General features: G+C 35.0%; 3 protein-coding genes and 1 pseudogene across 3 annotated transcripts; all 4 read left to right on the forward strand.

Moving 5' to 3' along the window:
- The first annotated feature begins 458 nt into the window (after window positions 1-458).
- Window positions 459-5296, forward strand: LOC122302353 (TVP38/TMEM64 family membrane protein slr0305). Its single transcript, XM_043113562.1, has 7 exons — window positions 459-1055; window positions 2356-2408; window positions 2519-2611; window positions 2714-2937; window positions 3729-3795; window positions 4790-4900; window positions 5084-5296. The coding sequence occupies exons 1-7, from the start codon at window positions 587-589 to the stop codon at window positions 5105-5107; spliced, it is 1041 nt and encodes a 346-aa protein (XP_042969496.1). The 5' UTR covers window positions 459-586; the 3' UTR covers window positions 5108-5296.
- Window positions 5116-6775, forward strand: LOC122305807. The gene is made up of 2 exons (XM_043118351.1): window positions 5116-5175; window positions 6185-6775. Exons 1-2 carry the CDS (start codon window positions 5116-5118, stop codon window positions 6773-6775), a joined length of 651 nt encoding a protein of 216 aa, XP_042974285.1.
- A 2270-nt stretch (window positions 6776-9045) lies between these two features.
- Window positions 9046-10197, forward strand: LOC122302351. The gene has a single exon (XM_043113561.1). It carries the CDS (start codon window positions 9241-9243, stop codon window positions 9931-9933), a length of 693 nt encoding a protein of 230 aa, XP_042969495.1. The 5' UTR covers window positions 9046-9240; the 3' UTR covers window positions 9934-10197.
- Window positions 10198-14672: 4475 nt separating this feature from the next.
- Window positions 14673-17069, forward strand: LOC122305812 (annotated as a pseudogene).
- Window positions 17070-18514: the final 1445 nt, after the last annotated feature.

Raw genomic sequence — 18514 nt, forward strand, 5'->3', positions numbered from 1 at the left:
ACGAAAACGAATTAATATTATAATAACTGTTTTTCTTTTAAAAAGGAAAATTCTATAACTACTTCAGGACACTTTTAAAAAAAAAATTCTATAAATTTTTAAAAAAAATCTTGACTACCAACCATAGGTGGCTGGGAAGCATATTGCCATATGCGGAGTCCACGTGTCCTTATAAATGGTATCCTTTTCTATGATTACCGATACCGATGGCCTACATTACATTGCTTCGACCGTTAACCCATAATCAGACGCAAACACTACGTGGCCCTCCCTCGACCACTGCTTCCAGCGTGCACTGCACCACAAAAGATGCACAACTTCCCCTTTTGCCCTTTTCTATAACGGTTCCACGTGGTGCCGAGCGCTGTAAAAAGCATGAAAATCCGATGCCTCTCACAGTAACCAAAACAATTTTCTTCTTATCGAACCCCGAAGACGAATGAAATTTCTCTCACCCCAAATCTAATCTAAACCAACCCATGGACGTAAAACTACACCCACGTTTCTCATCACTCATGGCACTACTTCTTCAATTCCTTCTACTGGACCGTGCATCTCATATCCTACGCCACACCCACTCCTTAAAATGCGCACCCTCCTCACTCTCCGGCCACCTCCACCGCCATGCCTCTTCAGCTTCTCTTCTCCTCCTTCTCCTCCTCCTCCTCCTGCATCTTCTTCTTCTTCTTCCTCATTCCTCTTCAGCTTCAGACCAAACAAGCGCTTCCACTTCCTCACTCCATGCTCTTCTTTGAAACAGACCAAGAAGCAGAGGAGCAGCACTGCTCCAAGCACTGCCCCACAGAGCCTCAGGTGGTTCTTTAGCAATCCAAAGAGTGAAGAAGAAGGCGGCGGGGGTGGAGGTGGAGGTGGTGATAAGCGAGGAAGTGATGGCGATGAGGGTGGGTTGGAGATGGAGGGTGACACTGCGTTTAAGGGTTCACTTTTGGCTGGTGTGTTGTTGGTGGGTTTTGTTGGTGGCTTTGCCGCTGTTGGGTATGTCTATAAGGATCAGATCAACGCTTTCTTGAGTCAATTCTCGACTTTTATTGACGGTAATTTTGCTAGAATTTTGTACCCTTTGAGAATTATTGTCAATTTAGGTTGGATTTTGTTAGTTTCTGGTGGAATCACCCATGTGATTTTGTCCAGATTCTGCCACTCTTTTGAGGTCTTGCGTGAGTTTGATGTGGATGCTGTTGATTGATTAAAGTTCCACGTCTTCTTAAGGCTTTATGTGAAATTGGCATTAATTTTATTGTTTAGTGTTGGAGTTCTGGTTAAGCTATTGCAGTTTTGCAAGAATACTCTTCTGACTTTTTTTAATGTGAACTCGGGGCTTTTTTGTTGATCGCTTTTGGACTTGTGAATTCGGGTTTCACGGATTTATTGGAAGAACTTTGGACCCATTTTTCAGTTAGTGTGATAATTTTCTTGCCTCTTATTAGGATTTGGGTCTCAGTGATTAATATTTTGCAAGAATTCTTTGAGGATTTCTACGAAATTGGTATATTCTATTAGAATCTGCTTTGTTGGTGTTATTTTTGTCGAAATTCAAGACCCATTCGAGTACCGCAGAAGGTCGAAGCAGTATGTGAACCCCCTGGTTATGATAATTACATCCTTAGTAGCTATATAAGTGCATCTTTCGAGATGGTTGGCATAAGTGCAGTCTTTAAGGATAGGTGTTACCTTTTGTATATCTTCTGTACTTGGGCTATGTCTATTCATATCAATATGATCGTTTACTTATAAAAAAAAAAGTGCAGTCTTTCAGGATGGTTGGCATACATGAAGTTTCACATTTCAAAGAATCCATATTAAAGGGATTCCCTTTGAAATATTTTTCTACATGTGCCTCCATCTAGGCACCCCCTCCCCGTAAGGTATAGTATAGAAAAAGAGAGAAAAAATAAGTGGAAAAAACTGGGATTTTGTGCATGTAATTGCTTTCCCCTTTCAATAAATTATAGTTCAAATGACACCCCCTTACCCTCGTAAGAATGGATTGGAAAGTAAGGTCATGAATTGAAGACCGCTTGTGTATGCATGAATTATCCAAGAGAAAAGGAAAAGGAAATGGATTTTTGCATTCCCTTAAAAAGTTTCCCTCTTGTTGAATTCCCTCATTCGCTTTTTTCTGGAAGATAGTTTGAGAAAAATTACCCATAGAAGCAACTAGGGTGAAAAAAAAAAAATTCATCTCGTCATAAAAGCACTCCTAAACCATGTTTCTTCTAATCCCTTGATATCAACATTTTCAGCAAGTATCTGGACAACAATATAACTATTAGCTCATCTTAAGAGAAGAATGCACTTTTTAGTTTAATCTTATAAAGTTCTTTCACTGAACAGGTTATGGTCCTGCTGGATATGCTTTATTTGTAGCGGTTTATGCAGGATTGGAAGTATGCACTCAAAACTCTTTCTCGACTATGGCACACACAAACACACACACACCCACGCATGAACACAATATTATCTGATAAAACTGACTCTGAATAGTTTATGTCCCTAGATACTTGCGATTCCAGCCATTCCTCTGACCATGTCAGCTGGTCTTCTATTTGGTTCTGTTATTGGCACTATCATTGTCTCTATCAGTGGCACGGTGAGTCATTTTCTTTTGCAAGTTAGAAAGAACAATCAATAATAACCATCTCTCTCTCTCTCTCTCTCTCTCTCTCTCTCTCATATCTTCAACCTGTTTCAGGTGGCAGCAAGTGTGGCCTTTTTAATTGCTAGATATTTTGCCCGTGAGCGAATTCTTAAACTTGTTGAAGGAAACAAAAAGTTTCTAGCAATTGACAAAGCAATAGGGGAAAATGGCTTCAGAATTGTTACCCTCCTTCGTTTGAGTCCTTTACTTCCATTTTCTCTGGGGAATTATTTATATGGATTAACATCTGTGAAGTTTGTACCATATGTGTTGGGAAGGTCTGCTTCTTGTTGATCCACTTATATTGCTTATGCCTAATATTGTTTTTGGTTTACTCTAAATGTTGATTCTGGATTTTATAGTGACTGAAGTTAAATGCCATGCTTATGGACATTTGAATTCCTCAAGATGATTTCACTTTAGACCTTAGAAACAATTTCCTCTCTAGCTTGAAATTCATAGAGATGTTATATCGACTAATCTTTGCTAGCAAATAAAGAGCTAAAATGTGACTGCATTATGCATCGGCTAGCTGGTCATTGTTTGCTGAATCGTGGGTCCAGTCATCATTTCTTTTTCTTTCAAATATTATATATTTATATATTTTGGGGGAAGAATACACACACACAAGGCGGATGTTTGATTTTGTCCATTCATTAAACTTTGCCTGTTAAAGTAGAATGCGACTCAGAATTAGGAGACTGTGGTTCTCTTATTACTTTTTTAAAAAAAAAGGAGGCTATGGTGATGCAAAAATGAGGAAATTTAGTTTGTAACCTTACCAAAACTGGAGGATTATGCCATATAAAGTAATCTATTGAATCACCAGGCATAACTTTCCTCCTATAAAAAAAAAAACCAGGCATAACTTTCTTAACAATTCCCAACATGAATTCTTGCTATTTGGCAGATGCATGGTGAATAAATAAGAGAGAAACAGTTCCAAACTAAGAGCACAATGTGATAGGATTCAGCATGATAAGTTATGATGTAATAGGTTTCATATGAGCTTGTAAAGTCCTTCCTATCTCTGTTTTTTATTTAAATATAAACAATAATTGTTGTGCAGTTGGTTGGGGATGCTTCCAGGAACATGGGCCTACGTGAGTGCTGGTGCATTTGGGCGAGCTGTTATTGTGAGTTTTTAATTGGTTTTTCCTCTTGCTGAAAGTCCTGTATGCATGTATTCTAATCACAAAATACTAACAATAACACGAACACACACTCACAGACAAATAGGGCTAAGGTATGATAAGACTGCACCTTGCAAGGTTGGTGCGGTCACCATTTTTCAAATGTACATTGGTGGGCATTTGTCATAGCTTTAATACGCAATAGGGAAAACATCTCTTAGAAGATGGATGGTTAGGAAAAATTATGGATTCAAGACATCAGAAAATCAAGGTTATTTTTCTGGATCGTATACTCCACTGATTCAAGTGAAATTTGAAAAGAACAGTTTAAATCCACGAATGATATACTATTATATATACATATGGTATGATTTCATCAACCTTGAAGGATTGTTGCCTATTATAATTTCTCCGATATTTATAGGCACGCGAATGATATTTTTGCCTAAGATGTAGTAGTGGTCTTTGTTACTTTAGATAGTCTACATGGCTAGAGATATGATAATCACAGCAGTACTTTATCCAACTAATCGACACTATTCACTTCTGTTGAAAAATTCGCCCTAACTCCCCCACTTACTAGCATCATGGGTGGGTATAGGGTCTTTTTAATTATTAACATGGGTGGGCATAGTGTGAAGTAGATAAGAAATAGGTTGGTAAACTAGAAAGTGTACATTTAGTAGGCGTGAGCCTTTTACCTTGGCTAAATACAATTTCTTCCAACCTGCTAGATTTAATTAAATCATTCAGATGAGTTGATTACTTATCAAAAGAAAAATAAAATTCTGCAAGACCTCTCGTTTTTACCAGATTTAGCAGTCATTTACTATTTCCCCTTTTAGTTCCCAAGTTTATTACCTGTTGGCACGTTACAAATCAAATTCAAGACTCTTCCCTTCTTTTGGATCAAGAACTTCCATGACAAGGATGATTGGTAGAGTCAGATTCAATCTGGTAGTGTGCCTTTTCATTTTTTCTTGGGGTGATGTTTCAGCAAGAAGAATCTGAAGTTGGTTTACCGGGAGGAAACGGTCAGCTATTGACACTGGGACTGGGACTATTGGCCACAGCAGTGGCTGCAACTTATGTGACACGGCTTGCAAAGGTAATACCCCTATGGAGCAGTGTTTGATTTTTCACCAACATTCTATTATGTATGTGGCTATTGTCCTGGCTGCTTATTTGCCAAAGTAGATTATTGGTGTTGTTTATTCCGAAGCTATTCATAGTGTTTGCTCATCATTTTTCCACCATGCTGAGTCGTTCCATTTTGGCACTTACAATGCAGGATGCTATAAAAGACATTGAGTAGACGCAGATATGAGTGGCTTATGCCCCCAGAGAGTCGATAACAACTTCAAATGGCAAAATGAGCAGCAGGTGCATCGGTTATGTGAGTTGTAGTATGTGAAGCAAATCGAACAGGAACCGTTTGATTTTTTCAAGTGTATCATCCAATATATGGTACATGAAAAAAAGAAGCATGGTTATTATATTTCAATACTTGACTTGCGATGGCCTGGGAAAAAGCGAACGTCTGCACGAAGCCAAAAAACAAATACCGGCAAAAAAAGATCAAGGAAAAGCTCTCAGTTTTAACTAAACCACCAGCCATGTTTTCTTTTCGTAATGAAGTGGATTTGAAGCTCCCGGGCAAGTACTTCGGCTGTATTACTACTCACTTAAGAAGCCCATGAGTCTCCACGTTTCACTTTGCGTGCCCGTATGGAGGTGCCAAGTGTCCCTTCTCAAATCGGAACAGCCTAGAAACAGCCAACCTATTTAATTCCTTCGAATTTTAAGAAGCCAGATTGGTCCCATGAAACCACTCAAAATCTGCCACGACTTCACCTACCTGCAAACCAATATGCCTCATGTTCTTTTCGATCGGCCACTTGTCCTGATGTCGTAGGAAACGTGTCTGGCTGCCAAAACACCCTAATTGGTTGTAAGAAGCTTAAATTGGCTGCACGAAACAATCTTCCAAATGCTATAAAATAAGCCACCCAGAAAAGAAATCGTTCATATGCCCATCGCCTTTGTATGTCCCCAAGTCCTTGCTCAGAGTCAGCTTTCGAGCGATCTTGGACCTGACCATTTGATAGTCTTCTACATGCACTTGCATTTCCTTTGACAATGGATTGGTCTCCAGAAGATGCCATGAAATTAAGCTTACCTACACACCATTCAACTGGTAAATTTCTTGTGAATAAAGTGCATACATATCATATAATAATACATTCTCCGCTTTACGATCATATCAAAAAATAATTCAAATAGCTCTGTATTTTGTTGATGAAAAGCATCTTTTTTCTTGCAAATGCAAATCTGATTGAGTAACAAGGTTATCGACCACATATGTTGATTGAATCCACGCAATTGTCTCCAGTGTAAGATCCACGACTCTACCCTTGGACTTGGAACCACAAGATTGATTGAACCCAAATATGTGGAGCTTTTATCAGCTTTGGCAGCCGGAAACCGGGCCAAACTAATGGTGGAAATCACCTCAAATGACATATCTCCATTAACACTAGCACTAGCTGTTGCTGCCAAACAAACGGGTGGGCGACTTGTTTGTATTATTCATGAGGATCATGATGATATCGAGAAAAGCAAGGCTCGGCTTGCAGAGAATGATCTTGAAGATACGATCGACTTTGTGCATGGGAATCCTTGTGAAGTGATAAGCAGATACAAGAACATTGATTTTGCAGTTATCGACTGCAAACTTGAAGATCACATCAAGTTATTCAAGACTATAAACCTTAATCCAAGTGGGTCGATAGTGGCAGTAAGCAATCTACAACATAGAAGAGATGGAATATCATTTGCTGAAGTTGTGAAGGGGAGGAATATCGGTGTAAAATCTGTTACTCTTCCTATAGGAGAAGGAATGGAGTTGACAAGAATCCGGTCAACCGGTAAACCCGAAACTTGGAGATCATACAAAAAATTTCATGTAATATTTGAGAATTGAAAGAAATTTCCCGACATGAGAGTTCCAAGGTCAGAAAAGGAAAAATGGAAAGATTGTTACGTTTCTGCAGTGATTTACATTACCCATGTATATATCACACAAGAAAATTAGTGTGAGATTTATGACAAATAATAAATATACTATATAATTTAAATATATATATATTTTATTTCAGTAGCTGATTTATAAAATTATTTCTAATTTATAATATAAAGATGGATTATGGGTATAAAATAATATATATAATTTATTATATCAATGCAACTTGTCCGTATCAAAATAAGATATGATAGAGTTGGGTGTTAAAAAAAAGAGATTATTAATATATAACTTTTTTCATTTTCTTAGATTAATTAGGTAGCAAAGAAATTCAAGCCTCGAAGTTTGGAAAATTTGATAATCACGTCACGTGTTGCCGAATCTGGGTGAGAAGATGGCGTAGGAGACTCCTCCTCCACTTGGGTCCTTCACTCCACTACTGATAGGGCAGAGGGGGAGCGATTAGTTTGACGAGAAGGCGAATTGAACGGTTAGTTGGTATGTGTCTGTGGCATGTTTGTTCATTCTTCTGGATCTTGTGTCAGATCGCTTAGACTCGGACATATGCATTGTAGAGAATAACTTCATTTTCTAATTTTTTTTAGAACATTTCAAATGTTTATTTTCCATCATGTTTCGAAGTGTCAATTTTTTACGTTTAAGTAAAACCACCGTACCAATTCCTGGGATTTGTTTGATTGCTTGGAGTTTGTAATTTGTATTAGTTACCATTTTGGCATAAACGCATCGATTTGATTGATTTGACTGAATGCCATCTGTACATATACGCATGTGCGGATCGATATATATACGTGGGTGCGTGGCTGGCTTCCCTAATATATTTGAGGAAAGTCCTCTATGAACGTTGTATGATTGAAAGAGACTAGAACGTGATAGTGGCTGATATGATTCAATACTTTCTGTAGATTTTTCGCTATCTATCTATGTTGGATGCGCTTCCACGATCCTAAGCTTGAATGTGGGTTGGAATTGTTTTGTTATAAGTACTTATGTGTTGGTTAGAAGTTTGAAACATGCATCTGTTGCGACTATATGTATTGATAAGTGCTTACGTTACACTTAGAGTTGAGATGAAAATTTTGAGATGAAACTTCGATTTCAAGTTTTGCTCGTAATTTTGTATGAAACCAATTCGAACAGAAGATTCTATAGTATTACATGAAAAATACGAAGTATGTTTATTTAATAGTAATCATAACTTAAAAAATTGATATATTCGGGTTACGCAAAGACCAAAATTGATGGGGTGATCACTGTCTAAAGGCTTAGTTATTATAATTTTATCTTATTTCGTATAATTAATTAATTATTATAATTTTTTTAAATATTTACATAAAATATAATAAATAATTTAATTTTTTAAATTTTAATAATATACCTCATCCCATCCCATTTAAATTGTAAAATCAGGCTCTTTCAACTCCGGGCATCAACAGACCTCCAAATTACTGAGAAGAAGTTATGAATTTGGGCCCCACAAGTACCTTGGAGTTTTGACTGCGTAGGAATCATGGACACCAGAAACGCTCGTATCCAAACCAAAGGTTAATTTGTACAGTGAGATGATAATTTTTTTATTTTAAGTAAGAATTCAAAATATTTTTTTAATATTTTTATTATTTTAAAAATTAAAAAAATTAAATTATTTATTATATTTTATATAAAAATTTATAAAAATCATACTTTCTCGTTTGCTTTTATAAATAACAAGATTTTTTTTTTTAAATATGTATAAATAGCATTGAGATGTATTGAAATAAGATAAAATATATATTTATTTATAAAGGGGAAATGATATTAGTTTGATTTTTTCATAGTATTTAATATGATGGACCTTCAACTACTTTATTTATTAGAATAGAATCTTTTATTCTGAAAAATACCTTTGAAAGGGAGCGCATCGGAACCTGCCTGTCTGGTTTGCTGTTGTTTACCTAGACAGCTACGTTATAAATGTTTTTTTTTTTAATTTTTTTTCGAAAATTATTATTATTTATTTATTTGTATTTGTATTTATTTACCAATTATATGTGATTATTTTTTTCGTGGGCTACTATTTTATTATTTATACAATCTCCACACATAATTTTTTTAATTTTTATTAAATATTAAATATATAAATAATGAATAAAAAATTAAATTAATTTAAAAAGAATAAACAGACGTTGTAACCTTTTGATCTGACTTTAGAAGAATAAACAAACCAGACTAAAAGGGTACAATGTTTCCTTTTTAAGTTTTTTAGGGCGTGTCATCATTACCGTACTTGAAAGCGAAGGCAAACGAAGACACCTCGCACGGAAAGTTTCTTGTCTTTTTCTTTGAATGCAAAATGTTTTTTCGTTGAAACCAAACACGAGGCCTTAGATAAGTTTCTAAAGTGGGTGCCTTTTATAAAGAACCACATGAGGCCTCTTCATAGATTTGCCTCTCTCTCTCTCTCTCTCTCTCTCTCAGATCTGAGAATCCTTCAAGGAAAAAAAATTATGGGAAAAAGAAAGTTTAGTGAACGTGTTAATGACAAAGATATTAACCTTGAAGAATTTAGTGAGGAGTTCAAAGCTGCTATGATTCTTCTAAAGATGAAGCATGCAAAAACTGAGCCAAAATCCATTCAAAATTCACAGTCGCAGACATACAAAAATTTCGGTTCCTACAGTCTCCCAGACTGTCCTCCGGTGCCGAGCCTCACAGGCCTCATAGGAGCGTGCTCTAAGCCTTTTGAGAAGCAGTTGACACCCACCGACGTGAGTACTAACCAATGCAGACTGTCTTTCAACAAAGCAGACGTCGAGAACTTCCTCTTGCCACTGCTGAACGAGAGCGACGATCTTGTTCGGGGAATTCCAGTCACTGTGCATGATACGGATGGTAATGAGTGTGCGATGACGTTCAGGCGCTGGGCTTCCAAGTTTCATGTTCTTACGGAAGGGTGGAATAAGTTTTGCAAAGAACATGAGCTGCGTAAGTATGAAGATTTCGTTACGGTGTGGATGTTCCGCCATGTTCGGACGGGAGAACTTTGCTTTGTCTTCTCCTTGAGAAGAATGCCTGTGTTCAAGCTCTTAAAGAGAGGACCACGTACAAATGATAATTAACTGAGCAATGGATTGGGATGGAAGTTATGGGATCGCGAGCTTCATGATTCTGAGTCACTAACAAACAATATATCTCTCGGTTTTGGTTAATAGTACAGAGAGATCAGAGAGGTTGCCTGGCTTATTAATTAGCAGCTGCTGCCTGCTAGTTAACTGGCTAGAAGTTTTACGTGTTAGTACGTACGTTTGAAGGCTGTCACTTGTCATTACGTTGATTGCCTTAATTAGGTTGTTGGTATTATGGTATATACGTAGTAAAGTCTTTCGTGTCAGGCAATGTCATCATGTCCATATATATGATACAATTTTGGGATCGATGATATATATGAATCAATTTCTATGAATGTTATGATCAGTTTCTATTACGTACACATAAGATTCTACTTTTCGGTTCGTTCTTGATTTTGATTTTGAGAATATATTTATTGCTTTCAGAACTTTATGAAGTCAATTAGGAATTAATTAATTAAAGATCAGAGTATTTATTAACCAAACTGATCAGAATAATTAATACGGGTGGTATTATAATTAATACCAGCAATTAATTAAAATCAATAAGGGTGGTATTATAATCAAAATCGACCGCAGTGATCTACTACGTACGTACTACTACTCCATGATGTGATTGCAATATCTCCTTGATCAATCTATCCTTTTCAAAAGTTCGAAAGAGAAAAATTCAAATAATTCCGTCTGTTTTAGGACTTATTATAATTTATTAATGCGGGTTGATAATGATATTGAATGGAGATATATATAGTCCATTTTGAGTAGTTATAATGATTGATTTTTGGCGAATTTGATTGGGAGATAGATCATCATGATCATGGCCGATGACAAATACATCCATGGAGAGAGAGAGAGAGAGAGAGAGAGAGAGAGAGAGAGAGAGAGAGAGAGAGAGAGAGAGAGAGAGAGAGAGAGAGAGATGATTGTATTAATTAATGGTAACAGCAACGTATTCATGATGGGCAACACCTTTAATTTGTTGGGGATATCATAATCATGAGCATATACAAATACAGTACTCATGATTTGGATCCTTATTTGTTTCGAAATGATATTTTCAAATACGCGCGTTTGAATCAAGATCATACTCTATTGTCATTTTATATTGTCTTTCTCAGGCTACTTGAGCTTCTTCTTGTTGTTTTGAAACGGGTTATGATGGAAATTAGCTAGGTTTGAAGCATGAAGAACATCCAGTACAGTTCTTTTTTTTTTTTTTTGAATTATTTGGATTTAACAGTTCGATATATTTATCTCTGTCACCATCTGTAAAGAATTATTTCCATATACGAAGCTAGTAGCTTGAGAATATATTTATTGTTTTCAAAACTTTATGAAGTTGATTAGGAATTAATTAAAGATCAGAGTATTAATTAACCAAACTGATCAGAATAATTAAATAGGATTCATGGTAATAATGACCATTAAGTAATTAACGGTAATTAATAACGATAGCGAGATTCACGTCGTTGAAGTTCATGGAGATCGAATATAATAATTACATGATTCTATCAATCATATTTTTAAGCGTTGCGAGCTACGTCCCTGCATATATATTGTAATTATTGCCCGTTGCATTATTAATGTTACCCCCCCCCCCCCCCCCCCCCCCCCCGGCGGGGACAAAAAAAAACTCCCAAGTCCCATGGCTATTATATATACGTACTTGCTAGACGACCGCAGTAGTCTACTGGCCACCAGCAATTAATGAAAATCAATATTCGCAGTGATCTACTACGTACTACTCCATGTGATTGCAATATCTCCTTGATCAATCTAACCTTTCAAAATTAAGTTCGAAAGAGAAAAAATCAAATTATTCCCAGGAATATTTATTATAATTGAAAAAAGGCATCATTTTCTAGCTAGGATTTATTTGTAGCTATCAAGAATAATTTTTATGGATTTCTATCTTTTTCAGTCAACAAAAGTGTACAAATCATTAGTTAATATGGTTTTAAATAAAAGTTAAAATTTAAATAGAAGAAAATTGTTATAAACACAAAAATATTACACAAAATTAAACCTACAAATTAATGTGGTTTCATGAAATTCATTAGATCTATTTTATAATAAAAGTAATTTTACAACCTGACGTACCACATCAAGCCACATCAGTTTGTTGGTTTACTTTTGTGTAATTTCTTTATGGCTAAAGTATTTCTTAAATAAAATAGTGTTAAAATATTAGTTTTTAATATTATTATTATTATTTTGAGATTTGAAAAAGTTTAATTGTTAATTATTATATTTAATGTGAGAATTATTTGATAAATTTGTAATGATCATGAGATACTGAGATGAGATAAAATACTTTTATTATCCAAACAGACTGTAATTAAAACTTTGTGGTATAAATTATTTGAAGTTATGAAATTACAACTACTTGTACATATATAATTAGCTCCGATCTTCACGATCTTATTCCTATCCTATAATATTGTTGGTCATGTAAGATTGTGTATGATTCCTTGGATGATGATCAGTTCCGTATATAGGCTTTTCCAGTTCTGAATTTATTAATGCGGGTTGATCATGATATTGCATATGAGCAGGTAACTAATCAACGTCCCTGCGTATTAAATGGAGATATAGTCCGGCCATCCATTTTGAGTAGTTATAATGGTTGATTTTTGGTGAATTTGATTGGGAGATAGATCGTGATGATCGATGACAATACATACATGGAGAGAGAGAGAGTTTGATGATATTTGTATTAATTAATGGTAACATCAACGTCGTATTCATGGATAACACCTTTAATTTGTTGGCCGGGGATATCATGATGAGCATATTCAACAAATACAGTACTCATGATTTGAGTCCTTTGTTTCAAAATGATATTTTCAAATGCGTTTGAATCAAGATCATACTCTATTGCCATTTTATATCGTCTTTCTAAGCAACTTGAGCTTGCTGTTGTTTTGAAACGGGTTATGATGGAAAATTAGCTAGGTTTGAAGCATGAAGAACATCCAGTACTGTTTTTTTTTTTTTTTTGAATTATTTGGATTTAACAGTTCGATACATTTATCTCTGTCAACATCTGTAAAGAATTATTTCCATATACGAAGCTAGCAGCTTGAATTTAAGGTAAAACAGATAGGGATTTCTAATTCTTTAATTATGTTATTTATTTTGCATGGTATATCACCTGGCCTTGCTCTACTAAGTTCTGGAAACAACAAAGATACACTATCAAAATCAAAATCATGAACATTAATAGAAATTCATATCATTATTAATCTAATATTATTGTCAAACCCTGATGTGATATATATGGACACATTGCTTGACATGAAGGAGTACTTCTACCTAATTTTACTACATATATACCATAATGCCAACAACCTAATTAAGGCAATCAACCTGAAAAACTTCTAACATATATACTAACATCAAACACTTCTAACGTACGTACTAACACGAAAAACTCAATCTGTACTATCAACCAAAACCGAGAGACCTTGTTTATTAGTACTGACTGACTCAGAATGAAACTCGAGATCCCACAACTTCCATCTCTATTCATTGCTCAATTATCATTTGTGGTCCTCTCTTTAAGGGCTTGAACACGGGTATTCTTCTCAAGGAGAAGACAAAGCAAAGTTCTCCCGTCTGATCAACATGGCGGAACATCCACGCCGTACGGAAATCTTCATACTTACGCAGCTCATGTTCTTTGCAAAACTTATTCCACCCTTCCGTAAGAACATGAAACTTGGAAGCCCAGCGCTTGAACGTCATCGAACACTCTTTACCATTCATGATGTCATGCACAGTGACTGGAGTTCCCCGAACAAGATCGTCGCTCTTGTTCAATAGTGGCAAGAGGAAGTTCTCGACATCTGCTTTGTTGAAAGACAGTCTGCATTGGTCAGTCCTCACGTCGGTGGGTGTCAACTGCTTCTCAAAAGGCTTAGAGCACGCTCCTATGACGCCGCTGAGGCTCGGCACCGGAGGGCAGTCTGGGGGACTGTAGGGGCTGAAATGTTGGTAGGTCTGTGAATGTGAACTTTGAATGAGTTTTGGCTCGGTTTTTTTGCATGTTCCTCTGTTAATCTTGATCTTTCTGCACGTTCAAGCAAAAAGCCATGGCTAGCTTTTCGTCTGGTTTTGCATGCTTGATCGTTAGAAGAATCATGACAGCTCTGAACTCTTCGCTAAATTCCTCAAGGTTAACGTCTTTGCCATTAACCCATTTACTTAACTTTTTTTTGCCCATAATTCCTTTCCCTGCAAGGATTAAGAGAGAGAGAGAGAGAGAGAGAGAGAGAGAGAGAGAGAGAGAGAGAGAGAGAGAGAGAGAGAGAGAGAGAGAGAGAGAGAGGCGAATCCCCTACCAATCTCTTTAATTCATGTTTTTTTGAGGAAATTTTCTTGTACATGCTATAACTAATGCGGGTTTAATTATGGGAAAATCTTTTTGAGAAAATCTATTCGTACGTGGCACATGAAGCTAGGCAACAAAATTTGTCTTTTATTTTTATTTTATTTTATTGGTAAGCAAGCAACTAATCTTTATTAAAAAAATTAAAATAATGATACTTAAAAAAGGAATGAGGTTATCTAACAAACGCTCCAAAATAATAACAATAGACCAAGTAGTGGATAAAAAGAGAAAAAAAATGGGAGTTTTTGTGATTAATTTTTTGACCTTTGCTCATATTTTACAAATCGGACGCCGCCTTAAAAGACGATAATAAGTTATTTGTAAAAAGTTACGAATAATGAAACTACCGCTAGTGGTGGTGGAACTTCTGTTGAAAGGAGTGAGAGTGGAAGATGCATTGTTGCTTGTAGTTGTTGTCTTGAGATAATTTTTGAAGAGATCTGTAGTCCATTTGAGATCATCAGTTAGGAAAAATAATAACATGGTAAAAAGTAAGGCATCGAGTGGATTGATCTGCGACCAGTGATCGTTTGCGTTCACGTACTCTTGTGATGGAGTGAGGCAGACACGCGTCGGTGGGATGCAGATGGGGTGGCCTAGATCTGAAAGATCTCGATGAGATCATACAAAAGATTTCATGTAATATTTGAGAATTGAAAGAAATTTCACGACATGAGATTTCCAAGGTAAGAAAAGGAAAATGGAAAGATTGTTACGTTTGTGCAGTGATTTATATGACCCATGTACATATCACACAAGAAAATTAGTGTGAGATTTATGACAAATAACAAATATACTATATAATTTAAAAATATATATATTTTATTTCAGTAGCTGACTTATAAAATTATTTATAATTTATAATATAAAGATGGATTATGATTATAAAATAATATCTATAATTTATTATATCAATGCAACTTGTACGTATCAAAATAAGATAGGATGGAGTTAGGGTGTTAAAAAAAGAGATTATTAATATATAACTTTGAGAAATTCTATTTGTAGTTCTCAAGTGAGGACTGTACATGTAGACCTTTTATTAAATGAAAAAAATCATCATTTTAAGAGAAATATTTTTATAATTTTAAAAAGAGTTAAAGATAACATTACCTAAGCCTGTAATGCAGTTTCCAAATGAGATTGTATGTAACATTGGTCTATAACTTTTTGTATTTTCTTAGATAAATTAGGTAGTAAAGAAATTCGAGCGTCGAAGTTTGCAAAATTTGATAGTCACGGCACGTGTTGCCAAATGCTGGGTGAGAAGATGGCGTAGGAGATTCCTCCTCCACTTGGGTCCTATACTCCACTACTGATAGGGCAGAGGAGGAGCGAGTAGTTTGACGAGAAGGCGAATTGAACGGTTAGTTGGTATGTGTCTGTGGCATGTTTGTTCATTCTTCTGGATCTTACGTCAGATCGCTTAGACTGGGGCATATGCACTATGGAGAATAACTTCCTTTTCTAATGTTTTTTGAGAACATTTCAAATGTTTATTTTCCATCATGTTTCGAAGTGTCAATTTTTTCCGTTTAAGTTAGACCACCGTACCAATTCCTGGGATTTGTTTGATTGCTTGGAGTTTGTAATTCGTATTAGCTACCATTTTGGCATAAACGCATAGATTTGATGGATCTGACTGAATGCTATCTATACATATACGCATGCACGGATCGGTGGATCCATGTGGGTGGCTGGCTGGCTTCCGTAATATATTTGAGGAAAGTCCTCTATGAACGCTGTATGATTGAAAGAGACTAGTACATGATAGTGGCTGATATGATTCAATACTTTCTGTGGATTTTTCGCTATCTATCTTTGATGGATGCGCTTCCACGATCCTAAGCTTGAATGTGGGTTGGAATTGTTTTGTTATAGGTACTTATGTGTTGGTTAGAAGTTTGGAACATGCATCTGTTGCGACTATATGTGTTGATAAGTGCTTACGTTACATGTATAATTTGAGACTTGGGATGAATTTTTGGTGATTGTGCACAAGCCCTAAAAACGATCTTAGCCCACTCAAAGGAAAAACATCAATATGAGAAACTTGATCCAATAATATACTACTTTTAACTTACATTGCTAATAAGATGTTTGAATGCTCAGTGCTCGCATTCTGAGCTCTGAGCTTCTGGATTTGTTGTCTTAGCTTGGATAGGACATCTTCTGTCCTTTTGGTATTCATCAACTTTTCTCATGTAACCATTCTAAGTGTAACAAGTAAGAGTTCAATTCTATTTGCTTACAAATAGGCTTTGCTTTTAGTTTATTTTGAGAGTTTCCTTAGTGATCGTTATCATTTATAGTATACGAGACAAATAAACACTGTTTTGTATTGCTCTGTAGTGTGGGTGTTGATTGCTTTTTTTTTTTTTTTTGGGTTGTTCTGTTTGAAAAGCATATCCAGTTACAAACTTGGCGAGAAGATGCCCTGGGAGCCTCCAGTGGTCCAAGGCTTTCTGGAATGCAGAAGCAAGTACTTAGTCTATACAGAGGGTTTTTGCGAGCAGCTAGGTCAAAATCTGCCGCAGATCGATGAAAGATTGAATCCATTGTGTCAGTTGAGTTCCGTCATAATTCCAAGCAAGTAGATCGCAAAAACTTCCTCTACATCGAGTACTTACTTCACCGAGGTAAGAAACAGCTTGATCAGCTCAAAAGCCCTGATACTATTGGGTTATCATCTTTGAACACCAGAGTTTCTGAAACCAAAATTCCCAAGTCTTGAACGAACGCAATTTTATATATATATATATATTTTCAATTTCTATCATTCAAGGGCAACTTTTATGACGAACAAAGTTGCATATATGCATGAAACGTATATCTGATTTGATCGATTCTTTAGAGAAAAAGTATTGTACACTTTATGTCTATAGTATCTTGCAGGAGAAAAAAAGGCAAATCCATTTAACCCACTCAAGTTCATTGTTTTAAGGAAAATGATATTATTACTACTCAACTACAATTTAATTATAACTCTTTTTGTATTTGATTTTTTTTTTTACTTAATGATTAAGGAAGTGAGTATTAATAAAATTATATTTTTTTAAAATTTTTTCTTAATGATTAAGGATGTTAAAAAAATACTTAAAAAAATAAAATAGAAATAAAAAAATTAAAAATATACATGAGTAATAAATGGGTTGTAATAGAGTGGTAACTCTATCACTGTCCCTGTTTTAAGGCATTCAACTAATCAAAACAGAAGTTAGGAAGTTATTTATGCTCAATCAGTTTTCATGTACGGAAACTACAGCTGGGTTGAGAATTTCAAAATTCAGGACAACTTCGATTTCGGGTTTTGCTCGTAATTTGTATGAAACCAATTCGAACGGAAGATTCTATAGTATTACATGAAAAATACGAAGTACGTTTATTTAATAGTAATCATAACTTAAAAAATTAATATATTCGGGTTACGCAAAGACCAAAATTGATGGGGTGACCACTGTCCAAAGGCTAAGTAGTTTAAGGACTCATTTGGTTATCCAAACTCAAACCATTTTTTCTGCTCTCATTTTATATAATTATTATAATTTTTTTAAATCTTTATATAAAATATAATAAATAATTTAATTTTTTTTAATTTTAATATAAAATTAATATTAATTTTTTTTAATATAATAATATTTTATTTTATTTTTAATAATATATCTCGTCTTATAAATTGTGTAATCAGACTCTGTCAACTCCGGACAGCAGTGTCAACCGATCTCCAAATCACTTAGAGCATCTATATTAGTTTATGCATATATATATGCAAAATCATCTCTTTTGAAAAGTCAATTTTACCATACAAGCAAAACTCTCATATTGGCTTATACAAATTTGAGACAAAATAATAATAACATTTTACTATTTTATTATTATTATTATTATTATTATTTTTTATAGAGTTTGCAATTTTCATGTATTGGGTTAATACATGCAATTGGCACCCAAAAAAATTTCATTAGCACCCAATATGTGTACTTAGAACTTGCGAGAGAGAGGTGTGCAGGTTTGATATTCAAATATGTAAAATATTTGAGTAAAATATTTTTTAAAAATTGAATAAGTAAAATATATAATAAAATATGTAAAGGTAAAATATGTAGAAGAGAATAGGATGAGAGAGAAAGCATGAGGAAAATATATTTTAGAAAGTGAATAGTAAATCTTTAAATATAT

This window comes from Carya illinoinensis, chromosome 3 (genome assembly GCF_018687715.1).
Source record: "Carya illinoinensis cultivar Pawnee chromosome 3, C.illinoinensisPawnee_v1, whole genome shotgun sequence".
Classification (NCBI taxonomy): domain Eukaryota; kingdom Viridiplantae; phylum Streptophyta; class Magnoliopsida; order Fagales; family Juglandaceae; genus Carya; species Carya illinoinensis.